This window comes from Artemia franciscana, chromosome 9, assembly GCF_032884065.1.
Source record: "Artemia franciscana chromosome 9, ASM3288406v1, whole genome shotgun sequence".
Taxonomy (NCBI): Eukaryota; Metazoa; Arthropoda; class Branchiopoda; order Anostraca; family Artemiidae; genus Artemia; species Artemia franciscana.
The window spans coordinates 41667498-41693698 of NC_088871.1; the positions used below are offsets into that span (position 1 = coordinate 41667498).

General features: G+C 34.6%; 1 protein-coding gene across 2 annotated transcripts in view; it reads left to right on the forward strand.

Moving 5' to 3' along the window:
- Positions 1-26201, forward strand: part of LOC136031426 (nitric oxide synthase-like protein) — a gene marked incomplete at its 3' end in the record, with an annotated part of 110263 nt that overhangs the window by 20414 nt on the left and 63648 nt on the right. For both annotated transcript variants that reach the window (XM_065710995.1, XM_065710996.1), the window contains 7 exon segments: positions 8366-8528; positions 13117-13208; positions 15287-15428; positions 16619-16758; positions 20145-20319; positions 21693-21794; positions 24310-24501. In XM_065710995.1, the coding sequence (XP_065567067.1) occupies positions 8366-8528; positions 13117-13208; positions 15287-15428; positions 16619-16758; positions 20145-20319; positions 21693-21794; positions 24310-24501 (1006 nt within the window).

Sequence of the window (26201 nt, forward strand, 5' to 3'; positions counted from 1 at the left end):
ATGTCTTCATAGCAAACTAACACGATTAGTTAAAAAAATGGCAGCAATAACGCAGGTAAAGAAACTAAACAAAGTCAGAATTAACACTATTTATTTATTTTTCACTTTCCCAAATTCATAATGTTTTTTTCTTAGTACCCCTCCATTTCAAGTCGCGCACAATTATTCCTCGTCTGAATCAGCCTCGGCCTCGCAGCACTTCCCACAACAAGAGCACAAAATATCGCAACTTCTGTCTGCGCATGGACATTTTTGTCCACAAGATTTACACTTGGAATATGGTGAAGTTTTCTGAATAGTGGATGGCCAAGCCGGAAGGGTTGATTTAATGGGTACTATGCATCTGTTCTTCATCTCCCGTCCGAGGCATAAGGACCTGCAGCATAATGGGCCATTGGTAAATGCACCGTTTCGCATGTAAGGCAAAGAAGCCGTCGGTTTGAGGCAGGTTCTTCAGCGTTTTCCGGCGAAGGGAACAAGTGAAAGGAGGTCATTCAAACCCGAAAATTCCTGTAGGTTTCTGTGTGAAGCTATCAAAATCTCATAATACAGCTTCATAATATCTTCCTCAAGCTCAACTACTCGGTCGATTTCTTCCAAAATCATTTGAGCAAGAGCATATATTCGAGGTAACCACGGTACGACTGCTCTAAGGATCGTCTTCTTTTCTTTGAAGAAAATGAAGCTCAAAATATCACAACCGGTGAAACAATGCAAAAACGCAATTGAATTCACTATAGACGGTGGGAGTCTATCTGGAAGTTTAGTGATTGAAATGACTTTGTCCTGCAAACAAACCAGCCCATTAGGAGTGGTCTTATAAGACCCCGTCCTGGTACAGAACCCCGTGTGCAAACACATTAGGAGTGCAAAAACACAATTGAATTCACTAGAGACGACGGGAGTCTATTTGCAAGTTTAGTGATTGAAATGACTTTGTCCTGCAAGCAAACCAACACATTAGGAGTGGTCTTATAAGACCCCGTGTGAAGAGTGACACGGATATCTGCTTCTTCATGTATGCTCCTCAGTTCAATGGCAAATCTCTCTCGCAGTTGACAGTCTGGATACCTGGAAGCAGGTCAACTACTTCAGTTCTATCTGCAAATCCTCCTCTTTGGTACTCTGGAAAACATGCATTCGATAAGCTTTACTTTACTTTGATTAATTTTACTTTAATTTCAACTTTAGTTTTAATTTTTTTTTCAATTTAAATTTTAATATAGTTTTAACTTTGTTTACTTGAAGTTTTACTTTCTTAACTCACTTTAATTGCTTTACTTTAAAGCTTTGCTTTAATTACCCACAATTGTATTTGTCAATAATATGTCTGCTCACAATTTGGTTAATTTGGAATTTAGGACCTTCATGAGATAGCTAAGAAATAAAAATACCATTCAATTCAGAGTTCAATACTATATCTAAATATTAACGATCATTTCCTCTTGAAATTCCTTGAAGAAATTTAGTATAAAGTTGGAGATATGTTAGTTGACCTTTTAGTGAAGGATACAGAGGCCCTGCTAATAGAACCCAAATATACAGTAAAAAGTTATTTGTTTGTATCCTATTTCTACTAGACAGTATCTGATTATTGACTGAATGATCATTGCCCAATTAAGCGAATAATATTCAATAAAAAACAAGTTGTTTTTATCAGGGGAACCTAAACTGTACCTATACCAAATTTAGAAGATATATCACTGTGGGACTCCGTACATCCTCTAGATTCTATTAATCAGTCTTTCGGGGGAGACGAAGGGATTTGGGGCCAGGCTATAGGGTTGTGGGTGGGGTGGCCTAGACCCCAAATTCCCAGAAAGCTGAAGATTAAAACGAAATCAGGCTTTCCAAATTCTGGTAACTGAAAATTCCAGAATTTTCTAAAGTATGTGAAATGATTGTTCTATTCAGATAAAGGATTAAATTATGAATCACATGGTCTGTTTATTTCATATCTATCTCATTATGGCCTGACTGGATGTAATCCATGTAGTGGATAGGAAAATCCTTTCCACTGAGGTTCATGACCAACTTTGTGTCAGTTCTGATTCCTGGTGAGCAAGTGCCAAAAATACAGCTATTGGTTTGCCAGTCAAAATGGTTTGGACATGGATCAAGAGAGCAAAAGAAAACTGACATTATATGGGCCTTAAGCATAGAGAATTCTAATTTCAGCTTCAGAGGAATACCCTTTCACTCAAGACTTTTTGGATAATAGAAAAATTACTCAATGAGACCAAGTGATGACATGCAAAAAAGGCCTTACTCACAAGTAACATCATATGCTATGCAACCTCCACTTAATTAACCAAAAACTATCGCCAGGAACTTCTTTCTCCACTTCTGTTGTCTTGATTCGGTCTTGATACTAAAGCAACAGCAGTCAAAACAAAACCAATCTTGCTTTTTTCTTCTAAAGAACACCGGAAAATGACGTGTGAAACCGGCGTTTGCGGCTTTTGCTCGCTAGATAACGATTTTCGGGAAATCTGAAGTTCAGATCCAAATTTAAAAGACTTCCCCCCTTGTTTTAAAGGGCAGTTTTTGTTTTCGGTATCAGCATTTTTTTAGGTTATGTTTTGGTATGTGTTTCATAATAACCCCATTCCGTCGTGCACCCTTCTTGAAATAAGCGTGATAGCCAAGCGTGGCGTCCTGACTATATCTTCATTTTTGGAATAATAAATGCATGCTCTTGGAGTGGTAATTAGCCCATAATGGAGATGGAGTTCTGCCTCTCTGATCTTCTGTATAATTTTTCTGGTGATGGTACATGGCTCCTATACCGTTGCTATACATGTCCGCGTCTCTCCCAGCAACTTTCCAAGATTATAGGCGGCTTCTTGAAAATGATGCAGATTAGCCTCCAAAATTCTAGTCCTTTGGCATATATGCTGGCATCAATATAAAATATGTTTTGAAGCTCCCTCAAAAAGATGTTTTAACAGTGTTAAAACCTCATTCCAAATGGGAGACGGTAGTCCCGCTCCTGTATTTTCCCAGTCAGATCTTCATCAGTTGCCACATGTTGTTCGATTTGTTTTCCTTCTTTAATGTGAGTCTTTCTTAGGCCAATCTCTCCTTGAGAAATGAAACTGATTTCATGCCACCAACAGCCTCGAAAGCTTCTCCAGTTATCCCACTTTTGCATAGTCGATGGAAAAATTTCTTATCAGGGTTATGTATCCTAGGGCTAGGGCTAAGCATCTCTCTCCTGAGTTATTCACCTCCTCCTTGACCGACGATGCCATCTTTGCATCTTTCCTTTGTTATGCTGCCCTCTAATTTCACCAAGACAATATCAGGAGAACAGTTCAGATTGTCTTCCATAATCTTTGGTTCCATAAGAAGGACAACATCTTCATCCTTGAGGGTTTGTCAACCACCTTTGCTGACCCATACGATGATCAGCTTTACGAAATCAGCAAAATCCCTCTTTCTTTTTGGTGCTCCAGGAGCCTTTTTTTCTCTTTACTATAGGTCGCTGGTTTGCTGAAGCATTCTTTACGGTTGCTTTTCGTATATGGTTAGCATTATCTCTTTTTTCCCTTTTGGTTGAGTCAGGTTGTCAGCTACTGATCCTTTCCTGCAACTCGCCCCTGGGATCCAAGAAGACGCCCAAAGAAAGATACAAAAAAGCACTTGCGACTGGGCGGGTACATAAAACTCATTTATAGAAAAAAGCTGATATTGCAGCCATGACAAATGAAGATTTTATATCGAAGGTTAACTTGGGCGTCTGTTCATTCGCGTTATTATTATTTGGTATTATTTGTCTCTTATTTGTAGTTTGTCCTAGATGAGACACATTAACACTGACAATGCAATGTTTTATCAAACAAATCCTAATTCGTAAAATACCAATGAACAATAGTTGGGGTGGGATAACATACAGGTTGCTTTAAGATTTTTTTTCACCCTCCTTGGAGGGGAGAGTGCTGTGAAAAACCTCAATAAAGGGATTTCGGTCTCTCCCAAACGCAAAGTTTTCAGTCATCTGTATTCAAACATATCATATACCGAAAAAAAGATCCAATACTAAATCATTCCTAATAAATTTTATCTTTGCAATTTTTACGATATATCAAAAATCTTTGCAATATTTGTGTTTTTTTACCAATAAAACTGATTTGTTTAATCTTGAAGAAATTTTCATGTCGCCCCAGAAATGGGCGACATGAAAATTTCATGTCGCCCAAGGACATGTCGCCAAGGGACTAAGATCAAACAATTCTTGGAAGCAAACTGTAGTTAAGGAGTGACGCGGCTCAATAGTAACAGAAAGTCTAAAAAACGGAATTTTGATACCGATAGATACATCAAAAGAATTAAATTTGTATGCTCATTTCAAATATGTAAGTTTCATCAAGTTTGGTCTTACCCATAAAAAGTTACGAGCCTTAGAAAATTTACCTCATTTTCGAAAAAAGGAGACACACCCCCTTTAAAAGCCATAGAATCTTAATACAAATCACACCGTCAGATTCACCGTATCAGACACCCCTGCTAAAGTATTTTTCTTTTTACTTTCAAAAGAGCCATTTATTCTAATTAAACGGCCTTTGTGATTCAGGGGTCATTCTTAAACAGTTGGAACAAAATTCCAATTTTATTGTAAAGAACGAGGTATTGACGAGGGTGAACCTCTTCATATGCGTAATAATTTTTGTTCGTTTTAAGTTTTAATGTTGCTACTTACTTTCAGTTGAAGAAACTTGTTTTTTTATGTAATGATAATCTGGGACCATTGGTTCGAGATGATTACCAATGGGAAGACAAAAAAAAAAAAAACATATAAAAACACTTCTGTGTCCATGTACACAAAACGTAATTTTGTATTTTACACATTAGAACTTGAAGTATCTACTGGGGCTGCAGGGTTCTCAGATATGTTGATTTGGTTTTATTATTTTCATCAAGACCACTTGCCCTTTTGTTGGTGTTTTTCGCTTTTTCTGAAGATCAGGTAAATTTTTTCAGGCTCTTGAGTTTTTTGGGTAACCTGAAACTTGATGAATATTGCATATTTAGGATCACTAAAAAAATCAAAATTTTTCTACGTATGTACCACTGTCAAAACTACTATTTTCGAGTCTCGGTTACTATTAGCATGCGCTCCATATTCACTTACTGTTCGTTGCCACGAACTTTTTGAAATCAGCACCTTTTTTTTTACAATATTTGCATTCTCCAGTGAATGATTGACCAAACGAATGAACAAAGTGCATTCCAATAAAATACATAAGAAAAGGATTTCTTAGGATTTTATAAACATGAAAGAATGAAAGTCCTAAAAAAACCTAATGTAAACTTTTCTAAGGAAAATTGTTTTGGCCCTATTATGGTTTCGGTACTGCTATTATCATGGACACATATTCTACTGTTGGGTTTTTAATTTTCAAATTATTTTTTCTTACGTCCAATAGTCTGACGCCCAGCTGTGTCAAACATTCCACCAATATGTAATCTGTTATGCAGTAAAAACCAGTCACATCTATCTCGCTAAATTTTTGCCTTTTATTTTAATTTGATACTTACCACTCTACCAGAGGTGGTTTTAGCGGGACAGATGAGGCACTTGCCCCGGGCGAAAAAATTTTGGGGGGTGTAAACTTTCAAATGAATGATATAAGAGTTACAAAGATTTTGCGATTTTTAAAATTTCATTTTAATTGAAATAAAGTAAAGGGCGCGGTTGGCAGTGGACATAAAGAAATTGAATCCGAGATTTTTATTTGCCCATGTAAAGTAAGAAAAGTCAGATTTAAATAAATAAAAATTTCGTTGATCAATTTTGTTGCTAATAAGTAGCAATTTTGTTAGAATTTGTGCTGCAAGGTTTTGGAGAAAGGGAGAATTCTAATCAGGGTTTTTCCCCAGGCGCAAGAGGGGCCAGGACTGCCACTACAATTATTGACCGCGTTCGAATATATTGGAGTGAACAAAGACGTTCAGAATTATCTTTTATTTATGTTATTGCAAAGAATGCAATTTTGATGAAAAATAGGGTGTGATTTTCGTAACTTTAATAAATAAAATTTACAATTTTTTTTTTGGCAAGTTTTAATTCACAAAAAGATACATAGTAGTAAATCTAAATATGTGTGAACAGTGGGCAAATTGCTTAACTTGTGACCCTTTTATAAGAGCTATGTGGGGTCTTGTTATCCCCAAAGGTATATCTATAGGGGACTAAGGTATAGAAATGATTTCATTGTTAGAAAACAAAACTTTTTTGAATTTTACACCCATCTAGGATTTATTTTTATCTTAAAAGGATAGGATGAAGGGCTGGCTGGCGTCATTACTGATCTGCTATGTGGGTGTCTATGCGTGAGTTGGCTGTTTGTTGAGGATTTTAAACACACTTTTTTACTCAACTCACTCATTGTCGCCAGGCTTTGCTAAAACTACCATTATCAGCTAAAATTGTTCATAGCATGTACATTCACGTCTCTTTTACAGGAATATCAATCGATGAAAATGAAGGGGGGGATTGTAAAGTTTTTTTTCTATTTTGTTAGAATATACAGAAAAATAGTATCTATCAAAGTCTAGGGTGGAGGTAAGACGCTATTGTTTTATTAATTTCTTGCTTAAAATAACAAAAACTGTGTTTTCAGAATCTATTGGGTAATCGCCTCTCCCATTTTATTGACTCCACTGGCTTCATCTTGTCCTTCTCTTTGAACAAATTCTAATGGTGCTATATCTAATAATTCCAGTATGATAATATGCAAGTTGTAAGTTAATCTCTTCAGAAGAAATAACTCCTTTTGATTTAACTTTTTGTCCGTTCAAATGATCAACATCTTCTCCTTTCATAGACTTGTTAACAAACACAAATTATTTTAAAACCGTTTTCAAATAGTTGATAAATTAAGCGACTAAGCTACAATACATTAAGCTAATTTCCTTTTTTCAAGACGTTTTGGTGGAGCTCAAGCCCCTAAAAAAAAAAAAAAAAAAAAAAAAAAAAAATGTCTTCTTTCACATCTGATTTCGATTAAAACACAAATGAACATAGGATTTGTGACATTCAAAGAAAAACATTAATTTATGTTCTTAAATAGAAACTTTCTGGAGATTGGGTGAAATAGAGGAAGCGCATTGGAGCCGGTAAGACTTTCGCCTGAAATTACGCTGTAAAAATGTTGAAGTTGTGCCCTTTGGTTGTTATTCTTTACAGCACATATTTTGTCTGAACAAAATGTGTAAGGGAAATCATTACCGCCGTTTTTGCACAAGGAGGATCAGAGATCCTGACTATCTCCGTGGAATTCCATAAATGAATAAAAACTGAAATGAGAAATGAAAAAAGGGTTTGAGACTTGGAACCATTGTTTCAGGGAGGCACCCCTGCTCTTCTTTTCTGTCCAACGTTCGCAAGTATAGCGATGAATTACCCTAATTTCAAATCTTCTTTGTGTTGAAAAGTTGTCATTAGCAGATCGTTATTCAAATAATATATGGCTATTTTGTGTACCTGACTGCTGCATGCACACCTCATACAAGCGATTGTTACCAAAAAGGATTGCAACAATTGCTATTCTCCTTCCACTGATTGCAATGAAACACTTCGATTGTAAATGCCTCCATGTCTAAATGAAATAAAAAGTTTAGAAGCAATTTAGTTTCTAGTTCTGTGAAAAATTGGGGTTTCGCCCTATATGCGATTTGCACCCACCCTATAGCTGGAAAGTCTTTAAGTATAGTGTTGTTAATTGAACTATTTTTGTGTAAGTTCTTGGCACCCTTTTTTGCAAATCTGATTTAATATTGAAGCTCCCAGGTTCTTATTTGGCACACTAGTACAAAATACGGTGAATACATCATAGATGACTAACTTTCAATCTAAGCCTATGCCTCCTTTGTAATTTAATTTAATTTAAAAGTGATATTTTGAATTTGTTCTCGAATCTTTTCACATGGTAAATTTTAAAAGTTTGCAAAGTAGCTGTTTGGGCCATTTTTGGTTATTTTTGCCTCTATTGACAACAGGAATTCTTGATAAGTATTGATGAATCTTAAAAAGAGGATAGTTTCAGGCTATATTGAAAAATATGTTTTTCTTTTTTTGAAGAGTCATGCTCTCCGAGCATTTACTTGTCGCTTAATAGATTTAATAGATTTGGAAATAACCGATAACTGATTTTTTTTATTCCCTGTTTTTCACGTCATTAACGTCAAATTACATACTTGTGATTTTTCCCATAAGAAAAAAAGAAGATACCATTTAAATAACTGAAACTGTAATCACAATGAATATTGACTTATCCTCCTTGTCTACAATTTACTTATCTGTGGTGGCATTTCTACTCTTTGTGGAGGCTACTAAAATTCTTTGGTCTCATCATGCTAGATTTGAATCTGCTGAGCATCTAAACCGTTGGAGCGAAATTAAAACGCAGATCGAAGAATCAGATGGTTACATCATGAAAACTGAAGAATTGAAATATGGTGCTACAGTTGCCTGGAGGAATGCCCCACGTTGTCCTGGACGTATCCAATGGAAAAAGCTACAGGTACAATTCACAGTTTTAAACTTATTAATTTAAGATAAATAGACTTGCTTTGCGGAAGAACAGTTTAGTTTGTCCACATAGCTAGTCTTAAAGCCCAATTTAAAGCGTTTAATAGTTTTTTTTTGTAACGTCCATAAAATATGCATGATTGGCTATTGTGTAGCATTGATTAACTCCCCGTCCTTTTCTTTCAAATGCAGTATCCTCCAAATTCTTCTTCCTCTGACTAAAATAACATCGAAAAATTTCATAGAAGCCCTAGAAGATCTAGTTACCGCTAATTTTTTATATTAAACTTTTAGTGATGTTAAATAAGTAACCGCTTAAATAAACTACCTAGTGCAATTGAATAAGCTGGGAGGAAGAGTTAAGACTGAAAAAGAATAAGAATAATGTTTCAAAAATAAAAGTTGTGTGTCCAAAACTGGTGGGTTACGCTAGATTTGGAAGCATGCACAAAATTCTGGTTTAGTCCAAAAAAAGGAAAAACCAACAAACAAAAGAATGTTTTATAATTTTGTCTCAGTTAATCATAAATAAGAGATGACTCGTTTATTTTCCTTTCGACCAGCAGCTTCTACAAATTTCTGTCCAAGGAAAAGCTCATCTGCCACCTAGTCTTCACACACCTAATTACTGCTTTGCCATCTGTAAATGTCATTGTTGAAATTTTACCAGATCAAACTCTTTTAAAATAAATATCAATGGAAACCATTTCTTTCATTTATTTTTAACATATGATATTAGTAAAATAGTTTAAATATTTTTTTCTAAAATTATTCCTGTTCTTAATTTATCTGAGTACGATGAAATCCTTTGGCAAAGTATTATACCTAAAATACTCCCCCGTCCCTATAATATCCATTGCAATAGCTTTCTTCTATTACTGGACAAACCAAAATGTTGATGCAAAACGCAAATTTCTCCAGCAGTTGCAGACCAGCGCTGATTTTGTTGTCTCTAAGTACCCAAGCGCAGGACTTTTTCTGGTTTGTAATCCCAATAAACTTACGATGAATTCAATATGCTCCTCTCTAAAAGTTAGGCAAATAGTTAAAATACCAACAACTAGGGGAAATTCCTCTCTAGATGTCATGCTAACTATCTGAATAATTTCTGCAGTCCCCCCTCAGCTTTGCCTCCATTGGGTAAGAGTTATCATTTTCCCCTCCTCCTGTCCCCCTTTTTAATTTCAAATATACATTCTCAGTAACTTATGGCTCTTTCCACCCTCTTCAAAATGCTGGCCTTTTTTTCTTTTGAAACGTGGTTGAATACTGAGGATTGGTCTGATATTTATAATTTTGCATGGTCTTCATGAAAAAGTCACTACCTTTCACAAAAAGCTAAAGCAAAAATATATAATTTCTTTCCCAGAAAAAAAGATTTAAAAAGTCCTCCAGTGACAAACGTAATACAACATAAATACGTAAAATTTGCCTGATCCTACTTCAAGAACAAGGTCAAAGAATTGTTTACCAAAAAACTAAGAATTTGGTACTCCGAGGTAAAAAAAGTTATGTGGCAGGAGTCTATACCAACTTGATTTCAAATTACCTGAATCCCCAGAAGTTACTGGTAATAATCTTAACAAGTTCCTTGCTTCTATCGTACAGAGCCTTCTGGCATTGTCTTATCAATTACCCATTAATATTCTCCCACCTGCTTTCCCCTCCATATCTCTGTCTCATATCAAAAGAAAAATTGGGAAACTACAAAAAACAAGTGTTGCCCTTTAGATATCCCTTTTCTTCCATTAGTGCTTTCAGTGACTTAGACTTAAAGCCCTTGTCTGTTATTTTCAAGGAGATTACTGAGTTTGGCCAGTATCTGCAAATTTGGAAACAGGGTCTCATAACCCCCTTGAATAAGAAAGGCGGAAAACCTAGTGTTGAAGGTGTTCATCCTATTTCACTTACTCCTATGTTCTCTAAACTATATGAAGATTCCTTGGAGATTGGGTAAAGGAGAAAATCCTACCTTTTACTGTCCAGAGACAATTCGGGAATATCACATCCGCTTCTACTTCCCATTACTTTTTTTTCTTATTGACTCAATTGGAAAAATTCTCGAAAAACCTAATTGCTGGCTAAATTTAATTTCCATTGACCTTCAATAAGCATTTGACCTTTTTAACCACAATATTTTGGTTGAGAAATTTGTAACTGATTTCAATATTGATCCTTTCCTGGTTAAATTGGTTGCCTCCTTTTTGTCAAATAGAACACAGGAAGGCAAATATCAGAATCGTTATTCCAGTCCTCTCCTCGTTCACAATGGATTACCCCAAGGTACTCTCCTAGGTCCCCTCCTTTTTTCTGTTACTAACGGTTGTTGGAGCCTGCTTCCGAAACTTTGTAAGCAACCCTATGAGTATCCTCAATGATATTGCAGATGACGCTGCGGTCTTAGACATGAGAGTAAACCCCTCTAAATCTATTATAATGCCAATACGTTTCCTTAAAACCTCACACCTTTTCCTCAACCTTATTCCTCCAGATATTTCTGTGTCTTCCTTTAAATTACTTGGGATTGCAATTTCATCTAATTTAAAGTGGGATATCCACGCTAAAAATATTTCCATAAAGCTAATGCGTCCATGTCTCTCCTTAAGCTCTTGAATAAATTTAACGTCCCCCCCCCATTTCATTCTTTACCGATCTGTATTTCCTTTGTCCGCCCGCATCTTGAATATGCATGACCAGTTGAGCATCCTGGCATGTCTCGTGATGAATCAGAAAAAATTGAATCTATTCAAAAAAGAGCCCTGAGAATAATTTTTAAAGAAGCCAAGGTACCATCCGCTCCTTCTAAAAAAGACCAAGCTGGAAACTCTTGAGCACAACAGAGGAATGTTTTGCCTCCGTTATGCAAAAAGCAAATGCAATAATAAACCTTCTTAAGGAAAATATTTTCCCCAAGAGACACTCCCTATCCAGACACCACCTGCCATGCACTGTGTCTGAATCCGTTCGTATCTTGTCCTCCATTCGCTGCTTAACATCTAGGTCTGAAAAAACCTTTTCCCATTCATTACTTATAAAATAAACCGCTAGTTTTCCCTTTTTTTCTTTGGTACTTGTGATACCAAAGTTTTGTGTTCGTTTGATTCTTTCGTTCCCTCTCATTTGTTTATATGTTCTCTTTTAAACCTTTCCAACGCTAGTTTTATCTCACTCTTTTTTAGATCTTTTCTAGTTCTTACCTTTTTAACTTTCTTCCATTTTAAAGCTTAATTCTTCTTGTCTTTCTTTTTTTTTTAACTAATGAATGGCTTTGACTTTCTGATTTTGTTGTTTATGACATTGTTTAGCCAGTTTTTTAGTTGTTGTGCTACTATTTTTTTTTTTTTTTTTTTTTTTTTTTAATGGTTTTATGACTCCGAAATGCGAATTCGGTCCTTCGGAGCTTGTGATAGACGTTTTTTGAAATTAAATATCTTTATCTTATCGTTTTTTTTTTGTTTTTTTTTAGATGGTTAGTTAGTTAATTCTGACATTTATGTCATTAATCTAAATGAATATTGTTATTATTACTTGTTTGAGTTGTCTGTGCCTTTTTCTAGAATTACTTACATGATAAGGTGATTACAAATTTTACCTTTAAAAAACGAACATGCATATCAAAGTCAGACTTAAAGAAGAAACTTGAATTCGTTACTGAAAGTTAGGAAAGCCTCTACTTTGTTATAATTTGAGCCAACAGATATCACAATTTTTGGATTTAAGCTTTTCTGAGACGCTAGCCCTGCATTTGGAAAAAATACAGTGATTAGAAAATTTTGAAAATCTTGAAAGATTTTCTCTCTCTTTTTGAGACTTAAAGAAGAAACTTGAATTCGTTACTGAAAGTTAGGAAAGCCTCTACTTTGTTATAATTTGAGCCAACAGATATCACAATTTTTGGATTTAAGCTTTTCTGAGACTCTAGCCCTGCATTTGGAAAAAATACAGTGATTAGAAAATTTTGAAAATCTTGCAGAAATATTTTCTTTTTTTATAATTCATGAGAAACTGTTATTGAAATGACGGGCCTTCTGTTGGTAAGATTCCATACACACGTCTTGTACGATACTTTACCGTGACATTTATGAAGATTCACGTCGTGCAATACATTTTTTTGTAGCGGCTGCAATATCTTTTACGCCTTAACTTCAGTATAATTTCGTAATTTTATTTAGATATCAAGATTTTATAACGTGTTCAACTTGAGTATTAAGCGCTGAAAAAGCTTCAAATAAGATTAGTACTGGTATGGTACATATTTTATGGTGCTTTGTCGTCAACACGGACTGCAAAGTTCAGTTCACAAACAATCTTGCTTTGTGTGTTGACGGAGTGAAAGTTAAGAGTGAACGGTAAACATTTAAGGCCAGACTTGTGTGTAGTATGTTGTTTTTTTCCCTCTTTCGTTCTGACGAGTTTGAAGGTTTGCATTTGGCAATCTCGGTTACAAATCAGCTTAAGGAAAAAAGGTACAAGAGATTGCTTCAGAGTAGTTTTGCAGCAAAGTTTATAAAAATGAATTAGTTGTTAGTTGTATTTGCTCCTCTGGTTGGTGTTTACATCAAATCTCATCCCTCTTTTAGGTATTTGATAGTCGTCATGTTGGTACAGCACAGGGAATGTTTGAAGCCATGTGTACCCACCTACAATACGCCACAAATGGTGGAATTCTACGGTAAGATTTTCTCCCTTTTATAAGTGTTTCTTCTCAAATTTATTATGGTATTATCGTCTTGTTAACTGTACTTTCGGAGGCTCTATCAAATTTTAAAGCTAGTTAAGGTGGGTAGTGTATTTGAAAATATAATCTGTGACGATCTGCTATTGAATTTCACCATTGGAAATTGAACTCTTTTACAATATGATTGTAATTTGAAAAAAAAAACTGTTTAGACTGTTTAGGACATTGACTAAGACATGACTAAGGAACACGAGGGAAATTTTTCGTACGAGACATAGAGGTTTTTCTATTGAAAAAAAGAACCCTGAATCCCTTAAGCTTCCAACTTGTGTACACGGGAAACAAGTAAAATTTACTCTTTTTTCGTCGCGATACCTGGACATGACGGTGCCTGATATTTCACTTGTCTCTTACTAAACGAATATCACAACTAGATTTTATCCTTCTGCTGAATGCTCGTTTACAGGATTCAGCAAACAATATAAAGTAATGTCCAGATGTAACGTCAAACACGACCAAAATGGTTGTTATTTTTTCTTCTCACTCTGGTTGTAAAGAGACCAGTTGTAAGGCAACTTTTCGTAGGTTGCTATCGTGCGAAAATTGGAGTGTATTTTTAGGTTTGTTTTTGTAGTGGTTGCTTTTGAGTAGCCAAAAGTCTTGACTACTTTGACTTGGCTAAGGACAGACTGCTTGGGAATTGTGGAATTACTCATGCGCATCACGTATCCAAAGTAACTCCATCGTCGCCTTCATTTGTTCCTAATGAGAGATGACTGACCCTTTTATATTCATTGCGTTCCTGTTCATTATCTTGTGAGTCGGGGGGACGCAAGCAGTCGACGGGGGCACTCGTTTTCAGAACTAGATTCTTCTCTCTTCCTTTTGGTTGAGGCGATATATTTCTGACGCGTAGAGTCGAGGAGGGGCAGAACACTTCTATCAACATGAGAAGCTTAAGCCGTTGGGATTAAGTGCTAGATCTCCAAAGTCTTTTTTAGCTTTCTGACGGCACTGCTAGCCTGTGCATTTCTGGTGATAGCTTCTTTGGATATAGATCCCTTTTTCTCAATGTGTACCAACACCCCAAACAAGGTTGTGAGTATCTGTGAAGATCGTTTTCATAATCTACTCTCGGAAATAATCTGTACGAGTATGGAGAATTGAAACTTTCGTTTTTTCACAGAATACACAAGAACACATTGTATATCTTCTTGAGATTTTGTAAAGCAGAAGATGAATAGGAAATTGTGTGTTTGTAATTTAGGAGTGACAGTTCGTAACCCTACCAGAAGGGCTCTAAATTTGAAAAGAGAAGGATTATGATTTACAAGACCAAAATAGTGCACTTTAGGCCCACTATTTTAAGACATTCCTGAAGATTTCAGCCTGCATCGGGGAATATGGGTTGTAGGTAAATTCAGGCTCTTGACTCTAGTGTTTGTCCCTGCTCTTGATTTTGAAAAACACCTTTTTTGGTATTCCCCCCCCCCCCAAAAAAAAAGAAAATTGGAATAAAAAAAGTGAGCCACTTCTTACATTTTGAAATATATTGCCCCCTCCCTTTTTTTTTCGTGAAATAGTACAACTGGTCTCATTTTACTTTTAAGAATGTGTTTTTGGGCTAACATTCCATGTATTTCCATCTTGAAAAGACCTGATATATTTTTTGCGTTCTTGTTCGGTGTCTTTTGTGTCTGATGCCAAGTAATGACACTTGTGAAACAGAAAACATCAGAAAAAACACGGATGAAACAAATAAATGTAAAACAATACCAAGTTTAATAAAGCGGAATCAAAATAGCGGCAGAAAAAAAAATTAATAGAAGGAAGAATTAAAAACCGATAAAGATTGAAACTAAAAAAAATCAACGAATCAAAAACTGAAAAATGAGACTCTCCCTTGTCACTACAATAGTGAGCAGGTGTAATTGTATTGTCTTTATTTTCATTGTTTCTGTTTTACAGCTTTTGAGGCTGGATTTGGGAATTATTACTCGCCTTTCATGTTTTATTGTTCTCTTATTAAATTTATGCTAAATAGTTTTTAATCATGGCTTTTACTCTTTAAGATCAGCAATAACGGTGTTTCCACCCCGTCAAAAAGGAAGATTTGACTTTCGTGTGTGGAATTCTACTATGATTGGATATGCATGCTATAAACAACCTGATGGTACCCTTCTTGGAGATCCTTTTAACTTGGAGCTGACTCAGGTCTGTAAAATTTAAGTAAAAAAAAAAAAAAAAAAAAAAAAAAAAAAAAAAAAAAAAAAAAAAAAAAAAAAAATAAAAACAAAGTGACGCGTGTTTTGTCCCTTTCAATTTGATTTTCGCTGCTGAAATTTTTTTTTCCTGTATTTTTAATGTTTATAATTGGTTCAGCTACTAGTATGCAGTGTGAAGCAGCTGATTATGGATAGAAAAGCAAGTTACGAGCCTGAACAGTCAAATGAATGTTGCCCATTTTCTGCTCTGACATTGCTATATTGTTAGTTTATTATAGCAGATATGATTATTGAATTATTAACTGCCAGATATTAACAGTAAAAAAAGATTTATAGTAGTTTTTGCAATGCTATTGAGTGGAATACAATTCTCTAGCAGAAGTTGGTAACTTCAGCTCTTCAGATTAAAACAAAAATATTAAAAATATTTTATAATATAATTTTTGTATCTCTAAATTCACTCTAAACTAATTTTTGTGTCTTGCTACCAAGGAAGATTAAAACTCTAAAGACAAAAAATAACTTTTTTGTTGCTTTTGGAGGAGATTTGGTTCTAGTTAAATTCAGTTTTGATTTCTAGTTGGTTTTTGAGTGTAATCCTACAGTATCACATGGTCTGTGGTTGCTGCCCCCTTTGCATTATTATTATTTTATATTTTTTCTTATTTTTTATTTTGTATTCTTTTTTCTTTCTTTCTTTCTTATTATAGTGAACTTTAATGACGTAGGGTATTCACCCCACGTCAAAAAATTGCTATCTGCTTTGATTAAAAAGACTAAACACGTGCAATCTACTAAGCTGACTGTAGATTAGCAGTGCTTGCCGACTATAATTATTATTGGATTTTGTTTGGGGGGGGTGGAGATACAGGCTAGGAGAGTATTAATAAGCGCTGTCGATTCACTGATAACATCATAAATGCCAATTTAGACAAAAAAAATGCTGCTAAACAGAGGCGTTGAATCGAAGTTTTTTAGTATTGCTATATATTGAACTATTCCTTTGCTTCTTGGCAATCCCGTTCGTTCGCAATTCTGTACAAGTCACTTTTTTTGCAACCTCGAGCTTTCCTCTCTGTAAATTCATCTATTTTGTTAAGTTTTCTGAAAAAAGTTTGTGCTTTGTCATATTTTGCTTTTATAATTATTTAGTCTTAATAATTCGTTTTTTATTTTTAGGCTGCTCAAAAGCTTGGTTGGGCTGGAAAAGGGACGAGACAAGATATATTACCCCTCATAGTTCAGGCTGGTGACGGAGAAGCGCATTTTTTCGATATTCCAGAAGACTTGGTTCTTCAAGTACCGCTTCGTCACCCCAAGTAAGTAAAAAGATCGTTATACTCGTTGCCTTCTAACCTTCATAAGATTTAAACTGGACGAAAGGAAATTGGAAACAGGGCAAAACTGAATATTTAGCAATTTTACATCGCTGTAATAGGACTGCTACAAGCCAATAGTCCTATTATGGCTTGAATTTAAAAGCCTTACAGGGATACAGATCTTTCCAGTAATTTAATTTGTAATAAGATTGTCGCTAGAGTTCAGTATTCGACATTTTATTTCGGATTAGTTGTATCCAATTTTATCAAACAGTTCGGTGTAACGAACTGTAAGTAAGGAACGACCCGGCTCAATAGTAATTGAAACTAAAAAAGGGATTTTGATACCAATAGATACACAAAAAGAATCAGATTTTTATGTTGATTTTAAATATACAAGTTTCATCAAGTTTAGTCCTACTCACCAAAAGTTACGAGCCTGAGAAGATTTGCTTTATTTCCGAAAAAAGGAGGAAATACCCCCTAAAAGTCATATAATCTTAATGAAAATCACACCATAAGATTCAATGTATCAGACAACCGTATTATAGAGGTTTCAAGCTTCCATCTGCAAAAATGTGGAATTTTTTTTTGACATCAAGAAAAAAAAATGTTTTTTTTTTTTTAACTGAAAGTAAGGTGCAACATTAAAACTTAAAACGACCAGAAATTATTACCTATATGAGGGGTTTGCTCCCTCGTCAGTGCCTTGCTCCTTGCGCTAAAGTTTTCTTAGTACTTTCAAAAGAGCAATTTATTCTAATTAAACGGCCTTTTTGATTCAAGGGTTATTCTTAAGGAATTGGAACAAAATTCGAACTCTAGCGTAGAGAGCGGGGTATTGACGAGAGGGCGAACCCCTTCATTACGTAATTATTTCTGTACCTTTTAGGTTTTAATATTGCTCCTTACTTTCAGTAAAAAAAAAACTTGTTTTTTTTATTTAATTAATTAGAAATCAAATTGATCCAGGATAATTAAGACTTGACTAATCGAATCTAATTTTAGTACGTGCGAAATTGTGCCCAATTTTAGTGTGTTTGGTTCAGTTCTAATTGTGCCCAAAGGAGCAATTGTTTTTAGTATGAAGTATGACGGCACTAGACCCTTAAGGTCCAAACGGGCGGTGCTGATCTCTGTTTCGTGGCCTTTCAGCCAGGAATTGCAATGGGGAGTGGGGGACACCCTTCCTGCTTTCCTTCCCTAGATTTCTTCATATACCCGTTTAGAGCTGGGTCGACTCGAGGAGAACTTTTAACATATTGAATTTATATATATAAATTTAAAATAATTGTTTTAGCAAATAAAAATAACGAATAAAATAAATAAAAATAATAATAGAAAAAAAACAATGCCCCTAATCTATTCTGTGTGAATAAAATAAATGGTACGCAGTACAGCCCAAGTCTTTTTAACTGAAAGGTAATATAACTGAAAGTATCAAATTTTATTTTTATGGAATAATTTGGACAATGAAATGAAGAAGATGCTTCATTTTAAAGGAAAATTGAAAGAAAATTTCTTAAATCAGTATGTATATTAGTTTTGTTGCTTTTGGAGGAGATTTGGTTCTAGTTAAATTCAGTTTTGATTTCTAGTTGGTTTTTGAGTGTAATCCTACAGTATCACATGGTGTGTGGTTGCTGCCCCCTTTGCATTATTATTATTTTATATTTTTTCTTATTTTTTATTTTGTATTCTTTTTTCTTTCTTTCTTTCTTATTATAGTGAACTTTAATGACGTAGGGTATTCACCCCACGTCAAACGTTTGGTTTTGGGTTCATCATATTTATTTTTGTTCTAAATTGTTGTTAAAATTATATAAATATATCAATATATAAAAAATAACTATCTTAACCTTGAATTCTTTTTTGAATTAATTTTCCTTTCTATGAATTCCTTATAATTTGTTTTTTAATTTCTGGATCAAATTTGATCTCGAGATTTATTTATATTTGGTTAGTTAAGTAGCCGTTTCTTGATTAATTCCTGACCATTTACTGGGTCAATATATATATATATATATATATATATATATATATATATATATATATATATATATATATATATATATATATATATATATATATATATATATATATGAAATCTTGTATTTGTGATGTATGTGTAATCAGAAACGTGATCAGATGTGTGATCACATAGAACATTTGACCCGTGCATTTTTTTTTCGTCCGACTATAAAACATTAAAGCCATTTTCTATATATTCATTGATTTGAATACATATTTAATTTATTGCATTACAATATGTCAGCTGTGTCCGAAAAGGCTTTTGATGATTCCTGACCATTTCATATAGTGTTTTGTGGTCCAGACAGACAAGTTAATTCGTTTTCGATGTACCTATTCCAGAAGGATCGTATTTACGTTTTAATTTACTTCATGTAATGTAGAAGTACTTCGATTCTAACTATGAAAAAAATACAATATAAAAAAAAAATAATAGGGCTTAACAAAATCCCTTTCTGTTACTAGGAGGCGCGGAGCTTTTTTACTGATGTTTACAAAGTATTTTAAACTCCTTCACTTTTTGGATTTTGTAGATTCTCATAGATTAGTCGACTTGACGTTTTAGTTTATTTATATTCAATTTGAATATAAAAACGGAACTTTAACGCTTCTATTGGCGACATTCCCAGAATCTTTGGGAAAACCGTTACAACGAAGAGAGGTGCTTAAATGTTTAGATTCGCCAGAAGGTAATGGGCGTGTGACAGTTGAAGAGCACATACGATAAAATATTTCTACCCTGCAAGTTCTAGTAGTGTAATTTCTCTCCGTGCTTTTGATCTTCAGAAGTCTTTAGCTCTTATTTTTAATTGTCTAGGTCTACCGCTAGATCTTCTAGATTCAGTATTGTTACCGTATTTTATCTCTTGTATTTTATCGTGTTTTAACTTTCAGAATTTCTTTCTGCTTCGTCAATCAAAGAAAAGTATGCCATGAAATATCTTGTTGTGATGATCAATAACAAACAACACAAGTTTAGTTTGGTTGGGCTGTTGATTTCTCATAAGTAACTCTAGATTTTTTTTTTAAATTTATACATTATTGAGATTCGAATGACTTTTTTCTCAAGTTTTTTTTTCTTAGGTGGTAAATTTATCCAACTTTAAGGTTTCCCAATTTGAGATACAGTGAGTAATTTATTAGAGATTTTTGAAAATGCATTTTGCTTATTTGTTAAAATTTATGATGACATTGAAGAAATGTAATAAAGAATTCTATTGTTATTTTGCGATGCATTGTGTATGGCCAGTTTTGATGATTTTGTTTCACTTTACACTCTCGAATTTTAAAGCTTAAGAAAACGTATTAATTTGAATTTTTGTATGGCATTCTTTTCAACGTTCTCTTTATTTCAGATATGAAAAATTCACCGATCTTGGCTACAAGTGGTTTGCCCTCCCGGGAGTGTCATGCTTGAAATTAGACTGTGGTGGTTTAGAATTCAGTGCGATACCCTTCAGTGGCTGGTACTCGGATTCAGAAATAGGATCACGTGATCTAGGAGATAAACATAGATTCAATCTCGCACCTGTAAGTAAATCAAATATTTTGGGTTAGAAATTCGATTTATCGCTTCCTGGGGGATTCAAGTGACCAAATTAATATTTTTTAAACACCTTGATATTCGATACGTTTTTTTATCCCCCTCCCTCCCTATACGACAACCTGCAACCACAAGATTATAAGCCCCTCTACCCGCCGAGTTCTGCGTTCTTGTTACTTCGTCTTTTTGGACGTAATACCTTATATTAGGTATTGTTTTTGTTTTTTAAGACCACACTGCCTTTCAATGACGAACAAATAAAAGTTCAAATAGGGTTAAGTCTTTTTATTAGACAGTGAAAACACATATAACAAATCGGGATATTTTGACCTCCTACATCAATGGTCGACCACCAGTGGTCGTATACAGTCAAGTATATAACTTTAAATTCAACAACATTTCTCTTGCAATTGGAAGAAAAAGAAGTTTGTGCCACCTTCATTAGAAATTCAACTTGCATGTTGGCAATTTTAAAGAAGAAAATTTGCCACTCAAGACTGAATGAACTCTCTCTGACAAATCTAGTGAACAACCCGAAAACTGTTTCTGACCCGAAAGTATTTATTTTGTTCTGTATAAGTACGTTTGTTTTAATTTTAAGGCCTTAGTTTTTCTGCTGAATGACGACCACTGGTGTTTGTGGTCGAAATATCCAGATTTTTTATATCTGTTTTCACTGTCTTTTAAAAGGACTTATTACCATTTCAACTTATATTTGTTCGTTAGTTTGTCGTGCAACTTGGATGTGCTTACGGATAATAATAAACTGATTTATAGTATAAAATCTGATCTCTTGGGTAGTAAAATTCTGCTACTCAAGATCAGGATAATTTTACATCCCTATCTTTGTGAATTATACTCTTTATATTAGTATGTTACTTTGTACGTTTTATTCTTTGATGTTACATATTTAAGGGGTTAGGCTGCTGAAACAGTCTCATTGTGTCAACAAGTGTTAGAAAAGAAAACAAAAAATAAAAATATGACTTTTAGTTAAGTAAGCTTAATTGGTGGTGTAAGGTAGTAAAAAAAACAAATATATTTGTATAAGCAAAAAAAAAAAAAAAAAAAAAAAAAAAAAAAAAAAAAAAAAAAAAAAAGTAAGAGTCATATTTTCGGTTTCTCTTGGCCGAAATAACCACTAAAACAGTTCTGCACAAAAGTATTATTTTTCCCCCTATTTTCTGTTTGCATATAATGTCGTTTCACGGTAAAAGCTGTTATTGTTCAGTTAGAAGGGACAGTGGTCTTTGGAACGAGTTCATAGTATCTATGTGGAATCTAGATAGGATTAGTCTTATAGAATCTAGATAGTAAATGTTATTTCTTGTGGTTTGCTAATAGTTTTTGCAATATCTAGGTGATGGCTGGTATCATGGGCCTGAACACAGAAACAAACGAGAGTAATTGGCGAGACTTGGCCGTCAGCGAGCTGGTTGTCGCTGTAGCGCACAGTTTTCGGGTAAGTTTCTCTGCTTTTCTCTTGGCAATTATCAATGACATTTTATGCTCTTTAGTCAATTCACTCTCATACTTAGCTTGAAATTGATGTCACATTTGTGATGCCTATGTTTGACCAATCAAAATTTTATTTTGAAGCAGCACCGGAGCTTTTATTTTGTTGTTGCCATCAGTGGTTTCTGACTCGGTAACGACAAGAGATGGAAATTACAAAATCTTGTCCGGCAAGAGCATCACAAAATGTACACCCATTTTATTAGCAAGGAGCAAACCACAACTGTCCCAACCCAAGTTGGTCGTACTTTGATATCATGGTTGCGGTGACAGACGCAACTTAAGAAAGTATCTAATCTAAAGAATGGTTGGATCTCAGCCAAACTTGTTTTAAATAAGAGCAAGCGCCCATGCTGCGACTCGTGTTAGTTTGTTGCTGATTCGGCTAATATGAGGAACGAATAGCTAAATTCTTCTGATCAGTGGATTTGCTAGAAGGGACTCTTAAAGAAAGGTAATAGAGTAAAGGCTAATATAATAGCTGATTTTTGGCCCTTGCCCGATCTGGGGAAAGAAAAGGGATTGCTTTCTAATTCCTTGTCATCAGTTTATCTCATGGGAAGTTATAGGATCTTGGCCAACCTTGGTCGAAAATAAGATTATGTGCCCTAATTCTGCTTTTTGGCGGTCCGTAACCATTTTGATATGGTTGGGAGAGGTATTCCCTAAATTCTTGTCACGTTGATATTTACTAGAATGGTTGGTTAAATTTCAGTCGCACATGGGTGAAAGTAAGAGTAAGTATTGTGGTTGTTTTTTCTGGAAGATCTGAGTTGGTTCAATATTAGTTCGTGTGAAGGGTCCCTAACTTCATCTGAATCGGTCATTTACCCGAAGGAGTCGACTAATATTCACAAACCTTGCCGGGGAGTAAGAGTTAATGTTCCAGTTCTACCATTTTGTGATCAGGGCCTTATTCGAAGCCTGAGGTCAAGATATCTTTCAAAAGGGTTCGGTAGATCTCAACCAAATCCAGTTTAGAAGTGAGAGCTGAATTTCTAACTATGTCCTTTGTGTGTTCAGTCCCTTTCTGGAGGGACTATGATTATCTAAAATATAGTTATAGCGGTATCTACCAAAAGGCAATTTTCAATCTGGCTGGTCTGAAAGACCAATCACAACCATTAAAATCAAAACACGCCCAATGAAAAATTAGTCCTTATGGTGTAAGTTTAGGAAGTAATCCATCGTTGTCACAAAGGTAGTTTCTGTAATGCTCCCAGGTAGAAAGCTGTCTTGAATGGAAATGCCTGAGTGTGACTTGAGTTCAGCCCTTGTTAAAGTGGTTGATGATTTTGAATAAAACTCGCATTTAATGAAAATAGGGAGGTCGAAGTTTCCTATAATTTTTATGGTGTATAACAGTGTATCTGCACAACGCTTCCTAAACCACATCGTGGAAACATTGTTCTTGAGAATCTGGTCAAGCTTTCTCAAAACAAATTGCTCTGCGCAAATCAATATGAAAAATTGACTAAACAATACTAGTCATCAAGACTTTAGTCGAAGCGTGACAAGTTTTGCCATCACACAGAATTCAAGGCTCGCCTGTATAACTTAATAAAATGTGGGTACACTGTTCTGAATTGAACCGCAGAATTGTTTTGTATTCTAAGGTGTTTAACCATCTCAAACAGTTTAGAACTAGTGTGTATAAAACAGCAACTTATCCTTTATTTTGTCTTCTTGTTGTTAGTTTCCATATTTGCCTGCGTCATACCAGTCGTTTTATCTAACTAATTAAGATTAATTTATGCTATCCCGCCGTATTAGCTACAATAAGTGGTTGAAAGTTAAAAATAATTTTCCTGTGGATATGTTTGTATCTTTTCTAGAAAACAAAAAGCTTGCTTGCAGCTCCTGATTTTTAATTTTTCGCAGGCTAGGGAAGCGTAAAAATTAATTGTGTATAATTTTCTTTTCTTTATGTGAAGATACTTGTAATTTTTGAGCCAAACTGACTGTTCGGTGTGCGAGTTGTACCTTAATTGTGTCTTGGAGGTACTGGGGTGAATGATACAATTCATTGGGCTCGAAGAGAGATTCCTTGAGGAATTGAGTTTTGTCAGTACAAGGAATAATGGGATGAAATTACTAAGCTATTGAATTTAACAGGTCATAAAAAATTTAACCATTGAGCTTGTTGTTGCTAGCCTTTTTTTTAAACTTGGATTTAATGGATTTAGACTTCAACTTGGCAAGGCGATTGATTCAATTTATAAATTTAGACATTTGCACTAATTAAAACTCAATTCAACGTTAGTTGACCAACAATTTGCCTAGAATTGCAAGGGAAATAAGTGTCCAAAAATTGGCGAATAAGAATAAAAAACGGGAGGTTTTTGTGTCGAACCTTGTCCATGTATTGTTATAGATTTCAACATGTAGGCACTGGTGTTCAAGTTGTCTCTTTGAAACAGTAAACGTTTTGTTGTAATATTTAATCAGACCTTTGCTATTAGGAAGCAAAAATCACCATAGTCGACCATCAGACAGCTTGCGAGACTTTTATTGAACATTTCAAGAGCGAGCATGAAGAGAGAGGTGGATGTCCCACAGATTGGGTTTGGGTCAACCCGCCTGGATCATTTACAACTCCAGTTTACCACCAAGAGGTTTTATTCTACTGGATCAAACCCTTGTACGACTATCAGGTATGTGTAGAAAATTGGTCAATCAAACGGCTATATAAGGAGGGAATGAGGTAAAGGTTAGAATAAAAAATGTGCATTTTCAGTGTGAAAGCTCTGGATTTTAGGGGTTTTTTTCCTGCGAAGAAAGATGAAGGGGAGTCCTGAGACACATCATACCCAAATGGCCCCTTGTGCCTTTCTAATCTAATTATCTCAGATTTCTAATCAATTATCTAATCTAATTATAAGCCATAATTTAATTATCACCCATCCCGTATTTATTTTGTATGTCGTTGTATTTGTTTTGAGCAAATTTACAACTCTTTATGAAAATTTATAGAAGCTCAGTAATTTTTAGGTTAGCAAAGAGTTTCGAACCGTCAGAGTGGGTGTTGGGCAACCATAAACTGAGTGAAGCAATTGCTTCACTCAGTCAATTGCTTCACATCAAAGGAGACAATGTTTGGTTAAAATCTGCTGAACTTAGCTGTGTAGTGGGGATTGAAACTTGCAGCGAAGCCTACACAGACTATCAGTGTATGTCTTATCTGTTGCACATCGCTCCTTCCTAGGTTTATTCTTAATAAAGATCTATCATCATAAAATAGAAACGATCTAGAACTTCAGAAATAGACTACAATACTAACCTAATAGAAACTCAAATTATCTTATTAATTTGCAAAGGTTTTTTAACATATAAACTCCTTGCAAAAAATTACAGTAATGTTAATGCACTATACAATCTGGTACACATCTAGGATTTTTGTTCGAAGGGGGTGGGAAGGGGGCTAAAAAGATTATTGTTCGGGAACGGGAGTTTCAGTTTTTTGAGAGGGAGGGAGTTGAGGTTTACCAAAAGAATTTTTGTTGGGTCTGGTTACCAAAAGGATATTTGTTTAGAGTCTTTAGACAGAAGTTTACCACAGAAAAGCGGTTCGAGAGGGTGTGGGTTACCAAACGAGCTTTTGTTCAGGTTGGAGAGCTTACTTCCATTTTTAAGTCTAGTTTTCGAGTCATAGGACGAGTTGCAGTTTTTTTTGTATGCGTTTTTATGACCAATTTACGAGTTAGAAAAATACTTGGGAGGGGTGGGATTCAACCCCGGTTCCCCCTCCTGCTGCTTCTGGACTCAGCCCTGTATACAAATATGATACAATCTAGACATACGAAAAGTTATGACAATGCGATAGGAGGGAGGAAGGGGGGCACATACCCCTTGACTGGGGATTGGATATAAGCTGTTTATTTTGTATATATATATATATATATATATATATATATATATATATATATATATATATATATATATATATATATATATATATATATATATGTATATATATATATATATATATATATATATATATATATATATATATATATATATATATATATATATATATATATATATATATATATATATATATATATATATATATATATATATATATATGTCTTAACGTCAAAATGAAATATTTTTTCTCCTGATGAATAGGACTCCAATTTTTTGCGTGGAACTTATAACAAAAGCGATTAAACTATAGGAACCGGGGTATTCTTATGTCAACCACCTTCCTTCACCAATTTTTGAAGCATGACCAATTGGTCTCATATAAACCTAAGCTTTCTAAAATTTATCACATAAGTGAGTAAATTGACATAATTTTGCTTCTTTTAAGGCTCATAATGCCTGGCCAATCCTGGCCCTCTTTCTTTCTTCC